Source organism: Mauremys reevesii, linkage group 10, assembly GCF_016161935.1.
Source record: "Mauremys reevesii isolate NIE-2019 linkage group 10, ASM1616193v1, whole genome shotgun sequence".
In the NCBI taxonomy this organism is placed as follows: domain Eukaryota; kingdom Metazoa; phylum Chordata; order Testudines; family Geoemydidae; genus Mauremys; species Mauremys reevesii.
Genome location: NC_052632.1, coordinates 8,630,553 through 8,655,896, shown reverse-complemented (window position 1 = coordinate 8,655,896; position 25,344 = coordinate 8,630,553). Strand labels below are relative to the sequence as shown.

Below are 25,344 nucleotides of genomic sequence, written 5' to 3'. Positions count from 1 at the left end.
CCCTATGAAACAGCAGCCCCCAGTTCCCCATTATCCCATTCATTCTCTCCTTTCTCCAGTGATGTAGAAGCAACTGGTTTTCCAGAACTCCACTCGTAACCTCCATGTAGGACTGGAACAGCCACCCCTTTCTCTGTGGCCTGTGCTCTCATGCCATCAGTTACTGAACTCAGTCTCAGTGCTTTGAAAGGGAGGTATTTAGTGATGAACCATCTGGCTGCTGGGAGTGGGAAAGTGTATGTAGTTGACCTTGGAAGTGGGAACCCAAACACAGTGGGTCAAACTCGTCTCTGGCATGAGTACACAAAACTCCCATTGAACTCACCAGTCATTGTGCCTGCTTATGCCAGGGTTACATTTGGTCCACTGGGGATGTTGAGTCTGAGTTGTGTAGTTTTCCATAATTTCAGCTTTCAGTAAAGAACATCTGGATGGCATGTTGCAAAAGATTTTAGACTGTTTTTGGATGCTTTCGTGTCTTTGGTGCTTGTAAAAAATCCACATTACAAGCCAATTCATGCTTTCAGAAATGTACATAATACAGTAGAAAAGTGGAATCTACAGTCTGAGATATTTAAGACGTGCAGTAACCTTTTTGTTCTGCATCAGTCATGGCTACTTTTGATAGTGAGCATTCTATGGTCATGTCTTGTAATGGGGAACATGATATAATAATACTCAAATATTCTCTCAGTACATCACGTGAGTGTTTTTTATGCTTTTTTTTAAGAGAAAAAAATGTATGTTGTTGTGACATGCGTGGTTTAAAGTCCTGGAGAATGAAGCCATCTGTCCACTGAACTGGGAAAGCCTGGGCACTAGAAATGTGAGCTTTCCTTATATGTTGCCTTACTGATTCTTTCTAGAGGTGAGGGCAATTGTCTCTGTTTTCATTTGTCTAAGGCCCTGTCTACCCTGGCAAGTTTCTGCACAGTAAAGCAGCTTTCTGCACTGTAACTCCGAGTTGTACACACTGCCAAGCCACTTAATGCGCAGAAACTGCGCAGTTGCAGCGCTTTAAAAAAACCACCCCAACGAGAGGCGTACAGCTTTCCGCACCGAGGCTGCGGTGCCAGTGTAGACACTGTGGTCGATTACAAGCGCTGCAATTGGCCTCCAGGAGGTGTCCCACAATGACTGTTCTTGCCTCTGGTCATCGGTTTGAACTCTACTGCCCTGCCCTCAGGTGACCAACCATCATCCCCGCTCCATAAATTCCTTTGGAATTTTGAAAGTCCCCTTCCTGTTTGCTCGGTGATGTGTGTAGTGGTCTCAGCACATCTTTCCAGGTGGCAGTGCCTGCTCCACATAACAGCCTGATCCCCTGCTTGGAGCAATGCCGAGCTGCTGGACCTCATCAGCATTTGGGAAAAGGAGGTTGTCTAGTCCCAGCTGCGCTCCAGCCGTAGGAATTATGATACCTACAGACAGATTTCACGATGTATGACAGAAAGGGGCCATGACCGGGACACATTGCAGTTCAGGATCAAAGTTAAGGACCTGCAGAATGCACACAACAAGGTGTAGGATGCAAACCACTGCTCCGGTGCTGCGCCGGTTCTACAAAGAGCTGGACGCAATACTCAGCGGCAAGTCCACCTCCACTGTGAAGACCACTGTGGATACTTCAGTGGCTCACATGCCAGTCGAAAGTGAACGGAGCCAGGAGGAGAAAATCTTGGATGAGGAGGGGGACCCAGAGGAAGAGGATGACTCTGAGGTCAGAGATACATGCAGCCAGGAGCTCTTTTCTACCCCAGAGGAGGCTAGCCAGTCTCAGCTATCAGATGTTGGTGAAGTGCAAGCAGGAGAGGAGGCCCCTGGTAAGTGGATTTGATTTTGGGAATCGCTGAAGCGAGTTGTTGGGGGCAGGAGGGTTGTAGAATGCAGGCTTGTCTCCCACCGCATGCCTAATCTCAGCAGCAAAATAGGCTGTTGATTGACTCCCTCACTTCATGGGAATCTCCCTCCGAGATCTCCAGGAACTCTCGTGGAGATACTGGGCAATCCGCTGCCGCGGGTTCTTTGACAGAGCTGCTTTTTTTTCTTGCCCCATTAATGGTAACTTTCCTGCACTACTGTGCTGTCCCGGGATCGGGGTGGGGATGGGGATGGGGATGGACCATTGCTGCACACAGGTGAGCTGCATAGGGGCCAAGGAGGAAGTGGCAGTCTTGGAGAAGACCCTCCCTTGATTCCCTGCTCACCCTCAGCAGCGAGATATCTTCCATAATGATCACATTCTGTGGAAAATGTGGGGACAGGAATGATTATCAGGCTCCCCCATTCTGCTGGCTCTCCCCAAGAGCCACGCGCCCAGTGTATAGCAGGGTCCGGGAAGAGTGATTTACCCTGCCCCTGCGGCTGCTCACCATTTTGGGGATCTTGTGGCTCGTGTGCTTTCCTGAGGTCAGCCAGTTAGTGGCAGGTGTGAGAGTACTGGCTGTGTTTTAAATCACTGAATCGGTGTTGCAAACAATAGTGCTTCTGTAAAATGTTGCGTTTAAACTTCACAGAGATGATCTTGGGAGCCCAGCCTCCCTCTTTGTTATTGGCAGCTGAATGGCTGTGCAGAATTAGAAGGCAGCCGAGAAGAGCTAAGGAGGACTTTCTGCGTGATGTTATGATGCACTCAGTCACTGAGAAACAAAAATTGAAGGAGTGGCAGGACAGCGAGAAGAGGGACCGAAAGGAGAATGCCAGAATGAAGCCATGGAGCGGTTATGGAGTACCAAGCAGACACACTCCAAGCGATACTAGCTCTGCAAACCAAGCAGCTTCGCACCCGCCCTCCCCCACAGCCGCTGTCGCAAAACTCTTTCCCATGCTCCCCCCAGACACCGCCAACACACTCTTATCAACCTCCTGGCTCCAGTCTATACCCGCGGCATTCTACTCTCCCCCCTCACAATCCAGCACTGCAAACTCCCACTACCCACTGCACTCTCACCCATCCCTCTGCAGTTTGGCCCTGCTGAAGTACAGTACCCACTGCACTGTACTCCAAAGGAGGTTGGATATGATCCCTGGACATACACAAATCTTTAGCCATCCCGGAACCCTGCCTCCTCCTGGGACCTTCCCTTCCTCCATTCCCCTCACGGCTGATGGTTTTTTTTTGGTTTGACTCTCTCCTCCAGTTGTTGTTTTTTAATAAAAGAATTGTGTTGGTTTGTAAGCCATCTTTATTCTATTAACTGAAAGCAAAAAGAGCCCTGCAATGCAACATACAATTATGTTAAACCCCCATATTGCATCATCTGCACCAATCACCTCCTAGCAATACAAGCACTGCACTCCCAAGCATAGCAACAAATATTAGTGGCTTTCAGCTTAAAATTGCTGCCTCGCGGCATTGCTGATGCTTATAGCTCCATGCTGTGCCTTTCTAATAGCCCTGGTCTCTTGCTGTTCAAATTCAGCCTCCAGGTGCTGAGTCCAGCCCTGAGTGAAATTTTCACCCTTCCCTTCACAAATATGGAGCATACAGCCCGTGGCTATAAGCATAGGAATATTGTCATCGGCCAGGTTCAGTTTCCCATAGAGGCAGTGCTAGCGGGCTTTTAAATGACCAAAAGCACACTCAACAGACATTCGGCATTTGCTCAGCCTGTTACTGAACTGCTCCTTGCTGCTGTCAAGTTGCCCTCTGTATGGCTTCATAAGCCACGGCATTAAGGGGTAGGCAGGGTCTCCCAGCATCACAATGGGCATTTCGACTTCCCCTACGGTGACCTTCTGGTCCAGGAAGAAAGTCCCTGCTTTCAGCTTCCTGAACAAGCCAGCATTCTGAAAGATGCATGTGTCATGCACCTTTCCAGACCAGCATGCGTTAATGTCTGTGAAATGCTCACGGTGATCCACAAGCACCTGGTGAACCATTGAGAAGTACCCCTTGTGATTAATGTACTGAGTGGCTAGGTGGTCTGGTGCCAGAATTGGAATATGCATGCCATCTATTGCCCCTCCGCAGTTAGGGAAGCCCATTTGTGCAAAGCCATCTACAATGTTATGCACTGTGCTCAGCACCCCCATGAATACCACAAGCAATCTCGTGTCATAGCTACTACGTGTGGTGAGATCAAAATCGCACTCCTCTTGCCTTTGTAGTTTAAGGAATAACTTCACTGCCACTCATGATGTGTTGGTCAGAGTGAGCAGCATACTGGTCAACAGTTCGGGATCCATTCTTGCAGCCCAAAGAGGCAGGGTGCATAGTACACAAACCATTGAAAGTTGGCACCAAATTTAGACGGAAGCACAGGGATTGCTGGCATGCAAAGTAGTGCATCACGGGGCTTTGGGACAAGACCCAGGATGCCCCGTGACTCCCTCCGCCTTCCCACAACTCTTAGTAGCAGAGGGATAGCTGGCCAGATTGCACTGCTCCGAATACCGCTGCAAGTGCAGCAAGTGTGAGCACACTATTGCGCAGGCACTTGACAGTGTGAACGCACAACAGTGGTTTCCCTTCAATGCTCTGAGCGGCGCTGTAATTCCCGGGGCTGTAACTCTGCCAGTGTAAACATGCCCTAAGACTGTCCACAAAGAACTGTCAATCATAGTAAGGCTGTTTCTGATGTGGATGCTGGCTCACTTGGAATTGTACTAATGCTGTCTTACTTACAGGTAACTGAACAGCCATAAAATAGTTATGACCAATGTTCCCTCTAAATTTTTCCATCCATGTGCAGAATAAATTTTATGTGCACCGAAGTATGTGTGGATGTGCACCACCAGTAGAAACAAAAAACTTAACTTTTGTAAAAATATTTATTATAATCTACCATAGGGATAATTACTCTAGCCAGGACAGGTTAGGCATTTTAGAATTCACTACTCAAAGAATTAAATGTAAGTGTATGAGAAATAAAAATTATGAAATGCATAGACCAGTCAAAACACTAAAATAACACACTTTGAAAGAATAAAATTACAGAGAATATATGTGCATTGCAGGAAATACCAAGAAGAAACACCACCAACAATAATCATAATACAAGTATATGTTGGGAGGTGAATGTGAAAGACACTGTGTGTGTTAGCGAGATACACAGATTGTGTGGGTGTGAGTGAGAGAGACAGAGACTGTGAGCTGGCTGTTGGGGAAATCTCAGAAACAGTGCACTGTCTCTTTAAGAAAGGCACTCACTCAGTTACACTGCTGCAGCTCTGAGTCCTGAGTCAGCCTGTGTCCCTGATCTCCTGCTCTGGGGCGGGGAAAGGGGGACATCCTGACCTCAGTGCCCCCCACCCCTCCACCAGGGCCGGCTCCAGACCCCAGTGAGCCAAGCGTGCGCTTGGGGCGGCATTTTGCCGGCAGGGCGGCAGGCGACTCCGGCGGACCTCCCGCAGGCATGACTGCGGAGGGTCCGCTGGTCCCGTGGCTCCGGTGGAGCATCCGCAGGTATGCCTGCGGGAGGTCCACCAGAGCCGCGGGACCAGCGGACCCTCCGCAGGCATGTCTGCAAGAGGTCCCCCGGAGCCGTGGGACCGGCGACCGCCAGAGCGCGCCCCATGGCGCGCCGCTCTGCTTGGGGCAGTGGAATTCCTAGAGCCGCCCCTGCCTCCACACACTGCCAGCAAGAGGGTCCCAGGAGCAGCTACATGACGGAGCAACATGGTGGGTGGGGCACCTGAACTCGTGCTGCTGGCTGTGCATGATCTGCTTATCAGCTGGGCGGCATTTGAATGTTTCCTGGGCAGCCCCGCAAGCAAGCAACTTACAGGGAACACAGGTTATGACTCTTTCAGAACTGACCTGAGGGTAACTCAGTCTGCTGAGTTAGAGGTGAAGGGCACTGAAGTGTATGAGGGATGTTATGTCTGAGCTGTGGTTAGCATTTCTGAATGGCCTATAAAGAAGATAGTTATGTAACTCTACAGAAGAATATGGACTGTTTGTGAATGCTTGTTCTGGAGCTCAAGAGCATTACTCAAACTGATAAGGTAGTTTGATCTATACAAGGAGTCTTAGTCTTATCTGAGAGACAAGGTTGTATTTACAACAATTACTGTTCAATAGATAAAGTTCACATTGATTTCTGGGTAGCTGGTCATCTTCCAGGACTACTTGTGGTTAAAAATGCCTTCATCAAGAAAAAGTTAAGAGAGCAAACAGAAAATATTGTTGGTAGATAGGAGCTGTTAGCTCCCTGGTCTGTTCTTTCATTATGAATGTAAACTTGTCTGCCTAAGTCCCTGGCACATTGGCAGAATAGACCATTGAATAGACTTCCTGTGCTAGGCTCCTAATCAATACTCTTGATACCTGTTTTTTTTTTTTGTTAAACAAATTCTTATTTATAGCAGTGCTAGTCAAGATAGTATCCCACTGTAGGCGGAAGCATAAAGAGAATTATGTTAGTTAACACTATACAGCAGAAGTAAAATGAAGTCTGTGGGAGTTCAGGCTTAGATTGATTTTTAGTTTTGTTACCTTAGCACGTTTCATTTTCTATTTTTTTTTCTTTTTCAAATCTGAAGTGTATTTTTTTTTTAACCTTTCCTCATAGGTCAAGTTTTTTAAACCTTTTATCATTTTTGTTGCTGTCTTCTGGACTCTCCGATTTCTTTACATCTTTCCTAAAATGTACACCCAGAATGGCACCCAGAATTGGACACAGCACTCCAGCTGAGACCTCACCAGTGCTGAGTAGAGTGGGACAGTTCTCTCCTGTGCCTTATGTACAACACTCCTAAAACATGTCAGAATGTTAGCCTTTTTTGCAAGTGCATCATGTTGTTGACTCGTATTCAATTTGTGTCTACTATAACCCTCAGACCCTTTTCAGCAGTACTAACACCTACCCAGTTACTTCCCATTTTGTAGTTGCATTTGATTTTCCCTTCCTAACTGAAGAACTTTGCTTTCCTACTCCCATACACCCATTCATCCCCCCGCACCCAGATGTGCAGCACCTCCCCCATAGACCCATTCATCTCCCGCCCCCTCCCCCCCAGACATGCAGCACCTCCTGCCCCCATAGACCCATTCATCCTCCCACCTGGCCAAGCAGCACCTCCCCCGCCCCCCCGACCCATTCATCCCCTCCCGGCCATATAGCACCTCCCATCCCCCATACACCCATTCATCCCCATCTGCAAATTTTGTAAGCATGCTCTCTACTCCAGTGGTTCTCAAACTAGGGCCTCCGCTTGTTTAGGGAAAGCCCCTGGTGGGCCAGGCCGGTTTGTTTACCTGCCAAGTCCGCAGGTTCGGCCGATCACAGCTCCCAGTGGCCGTGATTTGCCGCTCCAGGCCAATGGGAGCTGCGGGAAGCAGCACGGGCTGAGGGACGTACTGGCCGCCGCTTCCCGCAGCCCCCATTGGCCTGGAGCGGCGAACTGCGGCCAGTGGGAGCTGCGATCAGCCGAACCTGTGGACACAGCAGGTAAACAAACTGGCCTGGCCCACCAGGGGCTTTCCCTGAACAAGCGGCGGCCCTTGTTTGAGAACCACTGCTCTACTCCATTATCCCAAGTCATTAATGAAAATATTGACTAGTACCACATTCAAAACTGACCCTTGCGGAACCCCACTAGCTATGTCCTCCCAACTGGATAACTACTCTTTGAGTACAGTATTTAAATCAGTTTTTCATCTACTTTATAATTATTTCATCTAAACCACATTTCCTTATTTTGCTTATGAGAATGTCATGTGGGACTGTGGGTATGTCTACACAGCAAAGAAAATCCTGTGGCTAGCCCATGCCGGCCAACTCGGGCTCGTGGGGCCTGGGCTGCAGGGCTGTTTCATTTCAATGTAGACTTGGGCTCGGGGTGGAGTCTGGACTCAGGGACCTTCCCACCCCATAGGCTCCTACAAAGCAATGAAACAGCCCCACAAGCCCCAGTCGGCTGGCACAGGCCAATGGCCGGTGTCTAGTTGCTGGGTAGACATACCCTGTGTCAAAAGTCTTACCAAAATGCAGTTTATATCACATCTACTTCTTCCCCACATTCACTAGGCATGAACCCTGTCAATGAAAATTCGGTTGGATTGACATGATTTGTTCTTGAGAAATCCATGCTGGCTATTCCCTTTAACTCTGTTATCCCCTCGGTACTTTCAAATTGATTGTTTAATAATTTGTTCCAATATCTTTCCAGGTCTCAAAGTTAGGCTTACAGGTCTATTATTCCCCAGGTGCTCTTTGTTCCCCTTTTTAAAATTAGGTACTATGTTTGCCCTTTTCCAGTCCTCTGGGACCTCACCCATCCTCCATGAGTTCTTGACAGTAAGTGCTAATGATTCTGAGATTGCTTCAGGTAGTTCCTTAAGTACTATAGGAAGAATTTCATCAGGCCCTGCCAACTTGAATATATCTAACTTATCTAAATAGTCTTCAGCCTGTTCTTTCCCTATTTTGGCTTGTGTTCCTTACTCCATGTTGTTAACGTTAGTTGTATTGAGTATCTCATTGCTACAATGTTTTCCTTTTCTTGCTTTCTCTTTAGAAATGGATGTGCATTCAGAAGATGTAGAGCTCTAATGTGAAGCCTGCGACAAAGTCAACAATGGCATCAGAACTTTGTAAAACGATCTCTGAGGCAAAGCTGGAAAGGCACAAGAACTTGTTCTTAAATTACCGAAATCTGCATAATTTTCCTTTGGAATTATTGAAAGATGAGGGTCTGCAGTACCTGGAGAGACTCTATATGAAAAGAAACTCCTTGACCACCCTGGTATGATAAGTTGTTATACTTCTTATTGTCTGTATGTTTATAGTAGTTTGATAAATTCTGATTTGAAAAGAGTGATGAAGTGCATGTTTATAGCCTGCTGCTGGTCTTTCAGAAAAGCTGATCCTGAATGGTGCTAAACACCACTCAGGACCTGGCTCCATTGAGAAGATTTAAACACCACATTCTGTTATATATGTTGGAAATTCAGATATCCAATAGATAAGATTTTTGGTGGGCTTCAGGTCTCTCAGCATATGCACAGTGTGCCCAGCCATTTGATAGCGTTTGATAGGTGTTTATCTAACCTGCTCTTAAAAATCTCCAGTGATGGAGATTCCACAACCTGCCTACGTAATTTATGACAATGTTTAACCACCTTGACGGGCAGTTTTTCCTAATGTCCATCCTAAGCCTCTCTTGCTGCAATTTAAGCCCATTGCTGCTTGTCCTATCCTCAGAAGTTAAGAAGAAGAATTTTCTCTCTTTTCCTTGTTAACCTTTTATGTACTTGAAAACTGTTATTAAAGCCCTGCAAAACCCCATGGATATCTGCTATATATCTGTGGATATCTGCATCTGCGGACGTGAATATCTGCAGACTATTTTTGTGGATCGCGGCTTGGATGCGGATACAAATTTTATATCTGTGCAGGGCTCTAGTTATCATGTCCCCTCTCAGTCTTCTGTTCTCCAGACTAAATAAACCCTATTTTTTCAATCTTCCCTCCTAGGTAATGTTTTCTAGACCTTTAATAATTTTTGTTGCTCTTCTCTGGACTTTCTCCAATTTGTCCACATCATTCCTAAAATTTGGCATCCAGAAGTGGACACAATACTCCAGTTGAGGCCTAATCAGCGTGGAGTACTCGATCATAAGCCGGTTCGTTTATAAGCCGACCCCCCCCAAGATGGATAAGTAAAAATGGAAAATGTTTATAATCCATTTATAAGACGACCCTATAATTCAGGGGTCAGCAGACTTTGGCTCCCAGGTCATCAGGATAAGCCACTGGGGGCTGAGATAGTTTGTTTACCTCGAGCATCCGCAGGCACGGAGGTAAACCTAAATAAACAAAGTGTCCCGGCGTGCCAGCTGCTTACCCTGACAGGACAGCAACTGGTGGGGAAATTTTTTGGGGGGGGAGAGGAGAGAAGCTGGGGGTCAGGGGAATAACCCCTGTGACCACCTCCCACATAACCCCACCCCTAGCCTGGGACCCCCACACTCCCCATCCCATCCCTTCCCACCTTATCTGGAGAGGGCAAGGGGAGGATGTCTCTGACCTGGCTCCGGGGTGGCAGCAGCACGCACCGGGGCCAGGGCAGGCTGCCTGCATGCCTGCCCTGGCCCCACACCGCGCTGCTCCAGGAAGCGCTGTGGCCCCTGGGGTGGGTGAAGGAGGAGAGGGTGTGGAGGGCTCCGCGTGCGGTGCCCTTGCCACGCCTCCAGGTACCTCCCCCGAAGCTCCCATTGGCCGTGATTCCCCGTTCCCGGCCAATGGGAGCTGCGGAGGGTGGTGCCAGGAGGCAAGGGCAACACACGGAGATCTCTGCCCACCCCCACCCGGGGGCCTGCAGGGAAGTGGTGACAGCCGCTTCTGAGAATGGCACGGGGCCTGCGGCGTCACGGGGGGCAATCCCGCGGGCTGGATCCAAAGCCCTGAGGGGCCGGATCTGGCCTCTGGGCTGTAGTTTGCCCACCCCGATCTCATAGACTCATAAACTTTAAAGTCAGAAGGGACCATTATGATCATCTAGTCTGACCTCCTGCACAATGCAGGCCACAGAATCTCACCCACCCACTCCTGTAACAAACCCCTAACCTATGTCTGAGTTATTGAAGTCCTCAGATTGTGGTTTGAAGACCTCAAGCTGCAGAGAATCCTCCAGCAAGTGACCCGTACCCCATGCTGCAGAGGAAGGCGAAAAACCTCCAGGGCCTCTGCCAATCTGCCCTGGAGGAAAATTCCTTCCCGACCCCAAATATGGTGATCAGTTAAACCCTGAGCATGTGGGCAAGACTCACCAGCCAGCACTCAGGAAAGAATTCTCTCTAGTAACTCAGATCCCATCCCATCTAACATCCCATCACAGACCACTGGGCATACTTATCTTCTGATAATCAAAGTTCAATTGCCAAATTAATTGCCAAAATTAGGCTATCCCATCATACCATCCCCTCCATAAACTTATCAAGCTTAGTCTTGAAGCCAGATATGTCTTTTGCCCCCACTACTCCCCTTGGAAGGCTGTTCCAGAACATCACTCCTCTAATGGTTAGAAACCTTCGTCTAATTTCACGTTTAAACTTCCTAGTGTCCAGTTTATATCCATTTGTTCTTGTGTCCACATTGGTACTGAGCTTAAATAATTCCTCTCCCTCCCTGGTATTTATTCCTCTGATATATTTATAGAGAGCAATCATATCTCCCCTCAGCCTTCTTTTGGTTAGGCTAAACAAGCCAAGCTCTTTGAGTCTCCTTTCATATGACAGGTTTTCCAGTTCTCAGATCATCCTAGTAGCCCTTCTCTGTTCCAGTTTGAATTCATCCTTCTTAAACATGGGAGACCAGAACTGCACACAGTATTCCAGATGAGGTCTCATCAGTGCCTTGTATAACAGTACTAACACCTCCTTATCTCTACTGGAAATACCTCCCCTGATGCATCCTAAATCTGCATTAGCTTTTTTAACGGCCACATCACATTGGCAGCTCATAGTCATCCTGTGATCGACCAATACTCCGAGGTCTTTCTCCTCCTCTGTTACTTCCAACTGATGTGTCCCCAATTTATAACTAAAATTCTTGTTATTAATCCCTAAATGCATGACCTTGCACTTTTCACTATTAAATTTCATCCTATTACTATTACTCCAGTTTACAAGATCATGCAGATCTTCCTGTATGGTATCCCGGTCCTTCTCTGTGTTAGCAATACCTCCCAGCTTTGTGTCATCCGCAAACTTTATTAGCACATTCCCACTTTTTGTGCCAAGGTCAGTAATAAAAAAATTAAATAAGATTGGTCCCAAAACTGATCCCCGAGGAACTCCACTAGTAACCTCCTTCCAGCCTGACAGTTCACCTTTCAGTACGACCCGTTGTAGTCTCCTCTTTAACCAATTCCTTATCCACCTTTCAATTTTCATATTGATCCCCATCTTTTCTATATAAATCATCAATGAAGATATTGAACAGAACAGGATCCAGAACTGATCCCTGTGGGACCCACTCCATATGCCCTTCCAGCTTGACTGTGAATCACTGATAACTACTAAGTAGGCACTCATCAAGGATATCCAACACAGTCTGAAGTTGACTGCATCTACATCGCAGGTCGTTAGAGAAATCTCATTTGAAGAGATTGACCGCACAATTGCCCTGTCCTGTTCAAAACCAGTTCAGGGATGACCACAGGTGCCTTGGCAGGTCATACCTTCTGGGATGATGGTTTTTAACTCGTGGCTTGCACTTGCATTGTGCAGAGGAAATATGCTAGAAACTGTCTTGGAAAAGCTCGGCTGCAGGCATCATCGACTACGGTAGTCTGCCATGAGCTTCATATCATTCAGGATGTTGTCAATTTCTGAGACGATCTGAGCTTGATAACTGCAGTAGATATCGTTGGCAAAGATAAACTTGCGTGAGAGTGTTGCTGGCAAGTCATTGATGTACACGTTAAATAGTATTGGTGAAGAAACTGAACCTTGAGGAAGACCATTAATCTGACACTTCCAGGAACTGCAATGGTTGTCTACGTGTACTCTGAACTACCTGTTTTGGAGGAAGAGATGTACTACTTCGATCACCCAATGCAGGGCAACTCATGAGAGTTTGCACAGAATGCCTCTGTGCCAAACCATGTCATAAGCGGCAGTCAGTTCCAGGAAGACTGCTCCTATCTTTAGATTTTGTTAAAAATGATTTTAGAGAAAGATGGTCAAGGCCAAGACTTGATCACAGGTGTTATGTCCCTTCCCGAACCCTGCCTGTTTAACCTCCAAGACATCATCCAGTTCTAGAGCAATTCATTTGAGGATCAAACACTCAGAACCCTTGAAATCTGTTTCACTTTGCAAGGGAAAGCCAACAAGTAAATTTTTTGGGAGGGCGGGGGAGAGGTGAGTGGGGGTTGAAGAGAAAATACTACATTAAAACAGACACACCAGAAGTATCTGTTAGATTAATAAATAGTTTAGGGCAAGAATTCATTTAAGATTGATCTAGAGTTAGGTTAGATTGAAACTTTTTTCCATTAGAACTTAAAGCAAAAAATGTTTGCTGGGTTTTTAAGGGTCAAGCTAGTTTCTGCATTTATTTGGTTAACACCGAGAAAAATATACAAGGAAAAGAACATCGTGCAAAAACCTTTCTATGCTATATTATGTGGAAAATGAATGTATTGTAATACAAACTTTCCAGCAGGTGGCAACCACTGCTTAGGTATCTCCTCATTTCTTCTGTGGCTTGAGTGACACTTTCATATAGAAAATTGATTCAGTTGTGGAGTTGCTGGTTGCTGCTTCATGGTTAAGGCTGAGTTGAGGTTTGCACTTTAATCAGTGATGTTCAACACAGTTATGTATGAGAAATATGCATACTTTGCCTATGTTATACAAATTTCAAATTGTGGCGAAATATGTTAACTAAAAAGTGTGTTTTAAGAAGGAATATTGTTTAAATTTAGATGAAGAATGAACATGAAAACTGCCAAACTCTGTAAGTGATTGTGCTGTGATACTGTGTGCTGTTAAATGTTCTTCATTAAAACTTATTTCCAGTTCTGCATGTCTAAACTCTGCATTCCATATAATTAAAACCAGAATTTTAAAATCAAAATGCAGTCACTGCATTTAAAGTAGATTTCCTAAGCAATAAAATCTTCTTAACCTTGAATATGGGTTTTCAATATGGCTTCCAGCATAACATATTCCATCCTCTCCTAAAATTCCTACTAGTTGCCGTTTCCAAGAAAACCTAGGGACCTGTCTTGATTGACACAAAGGGTGTGTTTTTCAACCATGTTAGCTCAGTTGAGTTAGCTAAACATGACTGAAAAACCCTACTATGCTTCAGGCTAACATGTTTCCCTACTAGGCTAAAATACACCCAATTAGCACAGCTTCAAACCCAATTCTGATGTCTGACGCGGCTCATTTGCACAACTCAAGCAATTCAGAACAGCCAATTTCTGGCCACGCTGGCCAGCTGACGTTTTCCCTGTTATGAGAAGCTTTCAGATGGCATAAAACCATCAGTTAGCTCCCACACCGATTTCCCTTCCCTCTGGGGTATAGAGAATGTATCAGGGGAGGAAAAGGGACCACATGCAACCCAAGGGGAATAAACCACAGGTACGAGTTCGAGCAACTTCTAGTCCGACTAGCTCAGAATCAGAGAGTTGTTGCCATATCCCTCGCTATTTTTGCTCTCTTGCACTGAATGGAGCTCAGATGCAGGAGAAAATCTAACCTGCTGTGTCTTAAAATTATTAAAATAGCCGTATTGATCCCAGTGTGTTGACTGCCATAATTTTTGTTTACACTTAAAAAGACTATCCAGAAACAGGCATTCGCACCCAGGAGTGAGTTAGAATACAGGAAAGGACGTGTATCTTGACACGCATAAAGAAATCTGTGGGTTTGATATTTCTGGTACAGAGGTGTTGAATAAACTGTAGAGGATGCAGGTCTTGTCCTGCTGCTCTGCAGTATTACAAAGAAAATATATGTTGTTTAGGAGGTGGTCTTGCATGCTTCCTGCTTTTTACTACTGCTGTAAATCAGTGAACATTTTCTTTCCAGCAGCTGCTTAGGAAACCCCTCTATCTCATCTCCAACTCCTTAGCTTTAATTCCTTTTCAAAAGCTAAGTATTGATAATCCATTCTTCAAACCTTGGAGGGCTGGATGCAATTTGCTCTAGATCCCATCAATGTCACTTCTAGACTATGAAAGAATGGCACCAGGTGCTCCATTTTCTCATCCTTCCATCCTCATGGCTGAGTGTTGCTGATTTTGTTCTACTGTACACAGTTCTACTGAAACACACTTGTGATATCTCTTGTTGGCATGGTTATTAAAATGAGTAGGACTCATGTTAGTTTTTAAAATAATAAATCTCTTTTCTCTTTTTCAGCCAGAAAACCTTGCACAGAAGCTTCCAAACCTCGTGGAATTGTGAGTGTTGGAGTTTTGACCAACTTTATTATGCTAATCAGTGTCAAATTATTTAAAAAAAAAAAAGAATGCTTTGTTTGTATACATTTTTCCTTTTCAGTATAATGTGGTTTTTCCTCCTTGGTAATAAAATGAGGTACTTTGGCTACTAGCTACATTCAGGCCCATGCTGAAATTTCTTTCCGTGTCATAATTTCTTGTTCAGATTGTGTTGTGAGGGAATGTTGATTTCCTCCACCCCATCCGGTAAGAAAGTGGTGTGTACTGGTCTTCATACCAGGGCTGTGCACCTTGATCCAGCTGCGGGAGGCAACACATTTGTTGTATTGTCCTTTTCAATTAAGTATAGCCCATTTGGGTAGTAGATGCATAATACATTTTTTGAGCCCTACATTTGATGTAGTTCACCAAACAACCATCATGCAATAGAACTGAACTTTAAATATGCTCTCCCTACCTCCCATACTGCTTTATGACAGCTATGACCTGATCTTAATGGATGGTTTGGTAGTGCAGTGTGTTTTTGAAGTAGATACTGTAAATTCAAACTTAAAGGAAGCATGGGGTGTTTGAACAGTATAAGTTATCTGTCTGAGCTTGTCTTCTCAATTTGGCTGTTGAAACTGCACCTTTCTAGGACTCATGTCCACAACATAGTTTAACTGTTTTGTAGGTCATTGCAGTCTCCAGCTTGCTGAAGAGACAATCTTGCCTCATCTTGCCCTATATTTTGGGTTCGCATACACTGGAACAGTGGAACAACTTTCTTGTATTTGATATATTTAAGAGTGTTTGACATTTTGCCACCAGGCATCAAGAACTTTTAGTATTATCTGATGATGCCTTTAGAAGAGCAAGCCTAAAATTGCTTGGAGGAGGTTAATTTAAGAAGCAGCAAATAAGCAAAAGAAGTCTATTAATATATATTTACTTGATTTAGTTATCTCATGACCACCAAGCTTTGTTGTGCTTCCATTATCCCATGTATTTGGTATGTAGGTGATTGCAATTGTTCTGCAGCTTCTGTAGTTCAAGTAACACAATTTAAATTGTTAGCTGAGATAATAATTGGTTTGGGGCTAGAGCAGAAAATGAAGTAAAAAGAATAATTTGCCAATAGGTTCATATTTAAAATGCTGATTTGTTACTGTACATATACCTCCTTTACTTTAGAGCAGTGTTTCCTATACTCTTGAAAGCTGAGCTCCCCTTCAGGAAAATAAAATGGAATATATCCCCCTTGCAATACCACCATGTGTTTTCAAAGATCTACTCATCTTAGTGTAATTACTTTCCATGCTTCCCACTAGCGGTGCACCCCTCACACGGAAACTTTTTTTGGTGTAGAGCAGTGTTTCTCAAACTGGGGCCATCGCTTGTGTAAGGAAAGCCCCTGGCAGGCCGGGCCAGTTTGTTTACCTGCCCCGTCTGCCGGTCCAGCCGATCGCGTCTCCCCCTGGACGCGGTTCGCTGCTCCAGGCCAATGGGAGCTGCTGGAAGTGGCGGCCAGTATGTCCCTCAGCCTGCGCCGCTTCCAGCAGCTCCCATTGGCCTGTAGCGGTGAACCACGGCCAGTGGGAGCTGCGATCGGCCGGACCTGCGGATGCGGCAGGTAAACAAACTGGCCCGGCCCGCCAGGGGCTTTCCCTACACAAGCAGAGGCCCCAGTTTGAGAAACACTGGTGTAGAGCTTTGTAATGATACTTCTGCTTTCTTATGTCCTTTGAGCAGTGAAATACTTTCAGTGTCAACATTAATGATCATACTTACCATCCACTGAAATGAGTGGGAGAGTTCACACTTTGGAGATATTGTTTCAGGCTGTCTTCAAACACAGGCAGACATTGCTGCATAAGTTACACATGGTTTCCATTGTGAAAGTATTCTTCACAACCACAAACACAAAGGACATACTTTTAAAAAACAGAAAACTGAGACTCTGCAGAACAATGGAAAAGTCTATATCCTCACTTCACCAGTTAGATCTTCCCATCTTCCCAGAGGGACACGACCCTGCTTTTGGGAAACATTGTTTCACGGTGTAATAAAAACTGCTTGTTCAAATCTTTTACACGCATGCTTAAATCATGAGAGTACTCATTATCTTATGAGAATAGACATTGTAACTCTATTTTCAGGTATTGATTGCTTGCCTACAAACTTTATATAGTCTTTCTGTTTTCAAGCAGAACTTTACAGTTTAAAAGATATGGATTAAGCTCTTCTCAAATTGTAGTAATTACGGGTGTTCACCACCAGGGAGCCCTAAATGCACTTTATCAACCTTAAAATAGCCACCGAAACTTGTCTGGACTTGTCACTGTATTTACTGGTTGAAAATTGTTTTTGTAAAATTTAATTTAGTACTTTACATTTAAAAAAAAATCACATTATCGTGACAAGTAGATTCTGCATGCGTGTGTAAGTGTACATAGTTGATTTATTTGTTTGGTTTTTCCCTGTACACAGCAGGAGAGGACCTATGGCAGAATTTAGTGCAAGCTGGTGACTCCTGATTTATTTTTCCTATCCTGGATATTTTGTTGTTATGAAGAAAAATTGCATTCAACAGCTTGAAATGAAACAGTTGCGAGTACAATGATCATGTGCATTACATTTGAATATGCTGATAATCATCAGCTAAGACATTCTTGATCTTAATTTCTGTTCATGATTTAAATAGATTATAAGTGAAACCTTAGAATATGTTAATTAGTGTTGTAAAATTTACTGTCATGCTCAGAAAGAGAAATGTCTGTGAAGGTTTTTTTCTCTTCCAATTTCAGATTGAACATTTTGCCAACTGATTATCTAACCAAAGTCCTTGAGGGTAACAGGTGGTGTTGTTTGTTCTTTTCCCCCCAGGTACCTTCATTCAAATAACATAGTTGTTGTACCTGAAGGTAAGTGCCCTACTAGCTTCAAAATAAGTGGCAGAAACTATCAAATATCTTATTCTATTCAGTAAAAAGGCCTGTTTTCCTTATGTTCCCATGAAATTCTGAAGATATCCACAGAAATACACCACTGTAGTGCTTAGAATGTTGATATCCTTGTTTGTACTATGTTAAACTATTTTATTAAACTTTCAGATGCATCTACATGTTGTTCGCTCTAGTTCCAATTACAGGAAGTGAAAAGACTAAATGGCACTTATCAATAAAACAACGTTCCAGGATCATTCCTGCTCGCTAAGCCAATTATTACATACAATACTTTCATTTTGCTTGGTCATGATTGGTAGGTTTAAACCTAAAGCATCAGTAATTGCATTGGCCTCTCTATTCCTTTCATTTTATTGGGGAGCAAACATGTCCTACCTTCAGAAAAGAAAACTTTAAATTCCCAGTCTGGGGTGAGTAAATCAGATAAAGATGATGGCAAAGTAAAGTAAAAAGTAATTTCATGGGAGAAGAATCATGGTTGGAATAATATCAAAATCTATGGTCTCTTATGTGTGATTTATTTTTTTTCATATTTCTATACCCCCAATACTGCTTGTTATCAATAGAAGCGCTTACAAATACTTAACTCCCATGACATTCAGTTATGAGACCAATGGTTTTAATACCTCACAGTCTGCTCAGATATAGGAATTAGATATTGAGGCCTTCTATCATCTCATAGTCCTATTAAGGTTTTAACATTACTCCTGGGTCACATTCATTTTTTTTTTTTTTTTGGTCTCTATTCTCTCACCAGCTATTGGCTCCTTGGTTAAACTGCAGTTTCTGGACCTAAGTGACAACGCTCTTGAAATTGTGTGCCCTGAGATTGGCCGCCTGAGGTCTTTACGTCACCTTCGATTGGCCAACAACCAACTGAAATACTTACCTGCAGGTGAGGGGATCAGAGCAGTGACAAATGGATCTGGCCTAAAACTAAATTTGTACATGTATTTACGTTGTACACTTCAATTCTGTGATTTGAAAAAAAGGCTGATGCAAGTAAATTTTAGAGCAGAATGGGCAGGGGGACTGTTATCCTCAGTTTTATATAGTGCCAAACATACTCTGTGTTTAACAAATAAAAAGTCGTAATTTTCCCAGTAGCATGCTATTTCTGATGGTGGACTTTGGATAGAAAAATGTCCGAAGGATTCTTTTTTCATATGGATCATCTATGATATTCTTTGCTATTGTATCAATAATATTTCAAGATTCTTGAAGGAGACATAAAACGCTAACAACAAATGTCACATTGACAAAATGACCTTAATTCCTATTTTACAGAATTTAAAGGATTAAATTCTTCTCTTACTCTTATGTTGCAACTGTCCCATGTCTATGGTCCCTAAAGAGATACTACTCATGTAGCTTTGCCTGTAGTTTATTTACCTCACTGTGGCAATAGATGACAAATATTGGTCTAACTGCTTAATTAAAAAAAGCAAGTACATCACTTCCTCAATATAACGCCATCCGATATAACACAAATTTGGATATAACGCGGTAGAGCAGTGCTCCAGGGAGGCGGGGCTGCGCACTCCGGTGGATCAAAGCAAGTTCAATATAACACGGACTCACCTATAATGTGGTAAGATTTTTTGGCTCCCAAGGACAGCGTTATATCGAGGTCGAGGTGTATTGTCCAAAAGAAATCTGACACACCATTAGAAAAAGATTGACCGTTGGCGTTTTTTCAACGGCTTTATTTTGTTTCTTGCTTATCAAAGGATTTAAAAGTAACTTTCCCCCAAATGAAGCTGTTTGCTTGTCAGGTTGTTTTTTAAAACCTTGGTTTGTTTTTTACTGTGCTTTGATCTGTGCAGAAGATAGCGTCTAAGGTCAGCATTTCAAAAAATGATTTACTTAATCTAACAGGATTAATTTTTGGCTGGAATTTTAACTAAATTTTGAACGTCCTTCATGTGTTTGCAAAACACAAATTTTGCATTCTTTAGGAAGATGCTATAGCTGTTTCTTAAATCTTTGAGCACAGAAATTGAGCTGTCCTTTGCCTCTGTTTTTTCAGCTGTAATAAGGTAAGCTTTACAGACTAATGCAAAAAGTGGTGGTGATTAGAAATTATAAATGTACACAACTCTGTATGTAATGAAATTACATAAACCTGTAAACATTATGACACAAAGCAAGTAAAATTTTCATCAGCTTTCAGATAGATGCTTCTTTCTTTTGAGTTTGCATGAGGATGCTTGTGTTCCTTATAGATAACTCACCTTGCGGTGTCATACCATGAAAGAAAGATTTGTTCAAAGAAAAACTGACACATTTCCTGCAAAACTTCACACACAAACTTAAAAAGGTTCCAAAAAAGGAGACTTTGAAAAGGATAATTTACATTACTGAAAGGTTGATTGTGTCTACCACGTTTGATTAGGAACTAGTGTTACTGTGTAGGCAAGCTGCATTTATTTCCTTGTGAATTATACGAAATTTTGGATGTTAAGCTTCCTTATTTTGTGCACTCAGAGCCTTGGGTGCATGAAAATTTCAGATGCACAGCAGGCTGTTTGTATGCCAGAGGATCCAGCAACATTTAGGTGTTGTGGTGCTGATGTAGGGTCTATGTATATAAACAGCTTAATGCTACTCTTACTAACCACTTCCTTTTCAAAATGCTGTCTGTATGGCAGAACGATATGCAGCTTGTGCATTATCAGTCTGAGCAAAATGAATCTTTCATTTCTGTGAAGCGTTAGCTCTGCTACTGTATTGCATTGAATGTTTCCTGCCCATAATGCTTCCTGGAGGGAGACTTCATAAGTACATTTGAATAGCTTTTGTCTTGTCATTACAAAAGATTGTGAACATTTTTATTCACAGAACTCTGCAAGGAGGATTGATTAATGAAATGTTGGATTTTTAAAACCTGGAGGAAATAAGTTAAGGATTCTAAGGGAGATTGACATCTTAATGGGACAAAATTAAGGGCCCCAGATAATCTTCATCCAAGAATATTAAAGGAACTGGCAGATGAAATTGCAAGCCCATTACCAAGAATTTTTAATGAATCTGTAAACTCAGGGGCTGTACCGTATGACTGGAGAATTGCTAATATAGTTCCTATCTTTAAGAAAGGGAAAAAACGTGGTTCGGGCAACTACAGGCCTGTCAGTTTGACATCTGTAGTATGCAAGGTCTTGAAAAAAAATTTGAAGGAAAAAGTAGTCAAGGACGTTGAGGTCAATGGTAATTGGGACAAAATACAACATGGTTTTACAAAAGGTAGATCCTGCCAAACCAACCTGATCTCCTTCTTTGAGAAGCTTAACAGATTCTTTAGACAAAGGAAATGCAGTGGATCTAATTTGCCTTGATTTCAGTAAGGCATTTGATACGGTTCCACATGCGGAATTATTAGCTAAATTGGAAAAGATGGGGATCAATATGAAAATTGAAAGGTGGATAAGAAACTGGTTAAAGGGGAGACTACAACGGATCGTACTGAAAGTTGAATTGTCAGGCTGGAGGGAAGTTACTAGTAGAGTTCCTCAGGGATCGGTTTTGGGACCAATCTTATTTAATCTTTTTATTACTGACCTTGGCACAAAAAGTGGGAATGTGCTAATAAAGTTTGCGGATGACACAAAGCTGGGAGGTATTGCTAACACAGAGAAGGACCGGGATACCATACAGGAAGATCTGCATGACCTTGTAAACTGGAGTAATAGTAATAGGATGAAATTTAGTAGTGAAAAGTGGAAGGTCATGCATTTAGGGATTAATAACAAGAACTATTGTTATAAGCTGGGGAGGCATCAGTTGGAAGTAACTGAGGAGGAGCAGGACCTTGGAGTATTGGTTGATCACAGGATGACTATGAGCCGCCAATGTGATATTGTGAAAAAAGCTAATGCGGTCTTCGGATGCATCAGGCGAGGTATTTCCAGTAGAGATAAGGAGGTGTTAGTACCATTCTACATGGCACTGGTGAGACCTCATCGGGAATATTGTGTGCAGTTCTGGTCTCCCATGTTTAAGAAGAATGAATTCAAACTGGAACAGGTTCAGAGAAGGGCTACAAGGAAGATCTGAGAACTGGAAAACCTGTCATATGAAAGGAGACTCAAAGAGCTTGGCTTGTTTAGCCTAACCAAAAGAAGGCTGAGGGGAGATATGATTGCTCTCTATAAATATATCAGAGGAATAAATACCAGGGAGGGAGAGGAATTATTTAAGCTCAGTACCAATATGGACACAAGAACAAATGGATATAAACTGGCTATCAGGAAGTTTAGACTTGAAATTAGACGAAGGTTTCTAACTATCAGAGCAGTGAAGTTCTGGAACAGCCTTCCAAGAGGAATAGTGGGGGCAAAAGACATTTCTGGCTTCAAGACTAAGCTTGATAAATTTATGGAGGGGATGGTATAATGGGATAGCCTAATTTTGGCAATGAATTCATCTTTGACTACTACCAGTAAATATGCCCAATGGCTTGTGATGGGATGTTAGATGGGGTGGGATCTGAGTTACTACAGAGAATTCTTCCCTGGGTGTCTGGCTGGTGAGTCTTGCCCACATGCTCAGGGTTTAGCTGATTGCCATATTTGGGGTCGGGAAGAAATTTTCCTCCAGGGCAGATTGGCAGAAGCCCTGTGAGCACAAGTCACTTGCTGGAAGATTCTCTGCACCTTGAAGTCTTTAAACCATAATTTGAGAACTTCAATGGCTCAGACACGAGTTTGATACAGGAGTGGGTGGGTGAGATTCTGTGGCCTGCATTGTGCAGGAGGTCAGACGAGATGATCATAATGGTCCCGTCTGACCTTAAAGTCTATGATTCTGTGAAGTTTTGATAAATAGCTTGAAATGGTCTAGTCTCTTTTAGTTACGTTGGGGTACAGGTAGCATGTGAACCTCATAGTAAGCTGTTCTACAGTATTCATGCTAGAAAGCTGGCAGATTTAATAAAATGGATGAAACTGAGCTCTAACTTCATGGTAGCATAAAATGTTTTTCTAGTTTTAATGTTTTTTGCCAACTACCTCTCTTTGTCTGGATAGTAAACTGCTGCTAGGCAAGGACAGCTGCTTCTTCCCTCCTTTTGGTAATCAGAGGGTGTTACAGAATAACCAACAATTTACCTAGTTGGTAGAACTGAAAAATCTGTGACTTAAAATACAGCTTGTTAGAAAAAACAAAATGGCTTGCAGGTACATGAGATGGTAAATTGTTAGTCACCTATCAGCCCTGGTGCCCTGTTTTGGGTGTTTTTTTTTTTTTAAACTCTTGGTTTAGTCCCAAGTAAAGTGGATTTGCTTGCCATTTGTACATATCACACAAGCACTACATAGCTGGTAATAAAGACTGTGACCGGAATAGCAGAAAGTATCAGGTCACAATGGAAGATCCAAATAAGTCAGCAAGCAGCGATCAGCCATTCTGTAACCGGACAGGCTAACCTATAGCATAATGTCTCTACATGAAAAAAACCATATTTAAGAACTTTTGGCCTGACCTTCCAAGTACTGAGTGCCCTCAACACCTAATGAAGTTGTGAGCACCTAGTGGAATGAAGTCCTATGCTCAGTAATATTCTTAATGACCTTGATGATGTTCAGACAGTTTTAATTGCGACTCCAAGACAGTGTGGCTGTAATAACACGTGAGTGATCAAACATTTACAGGAATATTCCAGCATGCTTCAAATTTTTGAGCTGAACTATGTCCTCTTCTTTGGTTGTAGCTGGTTAGTAGGTGTAGCAAACATTAAAATTAATCTAAATCACAGTAAACAGTTGGGTCACTGTCGTTTTTAGATACTGCTTTCACAATGATGCCCTCATTAAACGCTAGAAGTTAGCTTCAGACTTGTCATACAGAACACAGAAATAGCTTTGTTTAAAAAAAAAAAATTCAGGGAAAAGATGAGCCTAAGATGGACTGTGTTCCTCTTATTTGGAAAGCATCTAGCCCATTTTGGCACTACCATAATATATACACATCTTCCTTTGATGCTTATTAAAGGTGACAGAGTCAGTGTCATCCAATGATTAGATGATTTGGTTTGGCCTCAAGGCACCTTGGTTAAATTCAGACTCAGCCATTACATCAGTATGGCTTCCTTTTCTTCTTCTCTAAAATGTTATAAAACCTTATTTACCCCACAGATGAAGTGGTAGAGCTGATGACAAAACATACCCACATATAAATAACAAAAGTGCCCAATTTTGAGGGGGTGGGTGGGAAATAGTCCAGAATAAGCATGCAAACCTTCACAATATCTTGCAATAAAATTGGTTAGAAGGAAAATGTTTTATAAAAGCCTCTTCAAGTAAGTTTTTGAATGTACTGCTGTTAGGGTTAGTGACTAGATGGGCATCTTCACATGAAATGGCAGCCATCAGTATCTGGATCCTACTTCCACCACAGCCATCTTTACAAAGGCAGCACTGCTTCAAAGAATCACTGATGATGATAAGCAATAAGAAACAAATGTATTGTGAGGCATAAGGTTTGCAAAGTTCTTGGAGCTCTTTTCTGATGAATGTTCAAATCATTTTATTTAATAAAGTGTAAATTATGACGTTTTAAGGTTTAATAACCTGTCTTGCTTGGTATTTGTACACAATATTATTGAATATAAAGTAAATTTCTCTGATACTTACAATTAACTGTACCAGTTTATCTCCTAAATTCTTGAGGGTTGGGGAGGGGGGTAGAGCTGACTCCCTAAATGGATTATCTCTTTTGATAGGTAGGCTGATTCTTCATATAGCTAAGAAAATCATATCCTCTAAAGCAGTGGTTCCCAGACTTGTTCCGCCGCTTGTGCAGGGAAAGCCCCTGGTGGGCCGGGCTGGTTTGTTTACCTGCCACGTCCGCAGGTTTGGCCAATTGCGGCTCCCAGCGGCCGTGGTTCGCTGCTCCAGGCCAACGGGAGCTGCTGCTATTGTGCATAGCCTAACTTCTACTCTGTTTAGAGATTTCTTATTCTCATTTCAAAGTTTTGTTTTACAAGTTCTAGTTCAGAATTGTTTCTCTTAGCTGTAGATTTTCCACTGTTTGTGCCTGTTGCAATTATACTATAATTTGTCTGTGCAGATCTTCCAGTTCTAAACAGTTACTTAGTTTGTAATAAGGTTTAGCTTCAGTTTCTCATTCACAATTACGTGCAGGATTCTTTAATGCGTTTTAAAAAAAACCTTTAAGCTTAATATTTACTGTTTATGAGAGGCCTTTTCCACATAAGTAGTATTGCATCATATCACTTGTTCCACCTGAATTCCTTTGCAAACTGTTGAATAGATATTTTGTCCAGACTTAAATTTAGGTCAAGGGTATTTCTGATGTAATCCATTGCTGTAGACATGGCTACTGTTATGGTTCAGCTTGATTTCAAATCATAATGTTTTGAGGATAAAGTGTTGTTTCCATTTTTAGGGGTTAAATTTTGGTTGCACCAAAGTCAACGAATCCAGGTTTTGGCACTAGATGTCGTTAAAATGAGGGTGTGTTAATTGGCTCACTGTAGTTACAGTTAAGTCTTCATGTATGACAAGACAGG

The 25,344-nt window shown here is 42.9% G+C and overlaps 2 protein-coding genes across 3 annotated transcripts in view; both read left to right on the top strand.

Annotated features, from left to right (window-relative positions):
• Positions 1-25,344, top strand: part of LRRC28 (leucine rich repeat containing 28) — a 76,346-nt gene that overhangs the window by 861 nt on the left and 50,141 nt on the right. The window contains exons 1-5 of one of the 2 annotated variants that reach the window (XM_039492265.1): positions 8,655-8,691; positions 14,831-14,871; positions 17,737-17,774; positions 17,964-18,111; positions 18,574-18,711. In XM_039492265.1, the coding sequence (XP_039348199.1) occupies positions 18,018-18,111; positions 18,574-18,711 (232 nt within the window). In that variant the 5' untranslated portion in view covers positions 8,655-8,691; positions 14,831-14,871; positions 17,737-17,774; positions 17,964-18,017. Of the gene's footprint in view, positions 1-8,463; positions 8,692-14,830; positions 14,872-17,736; positions 17,775-17,963; positions 18,112-18,573; positions 18,712-25,344 lie in introns of those variants that run through there. The other variant, XM_039492264.1, reaches the window with a different exon arrangement.
• On the top strand, positions 1,198-3,128 carry LOC120373609. The gene is made up of 2 exons (XM_039492266.1): positions 1,198-1,823; positions 2,517-3,128. Exons 1-2 carry the CDS (start codon positions 1,460-1,462, stop codon positions 3,125-3,127), a joined length of 975 nt encoding a protein of 324 aa, XP_039348200.1. The 5' UTR covers positions 1,198-1,459; the 3' UTR covers position 3,128.

Bases quoted from the DNA above. Each gene is read 5' to 3' on its own strand.
- LOC120373609 (XM_039492266.1), top strand. From the start codon at position 1,460: ATGACCGGGACACATTGCAGTTCAGGATCAAAGTTAAGGACCTGCAGA. The intron at 1,824-2,516 runs GTAAGTGGATTT...TAAACTTCACAG, and splicing joins AGCAGGAGAGGAGGCCCCTG to AGATGATCTTGGGAGCCCAG.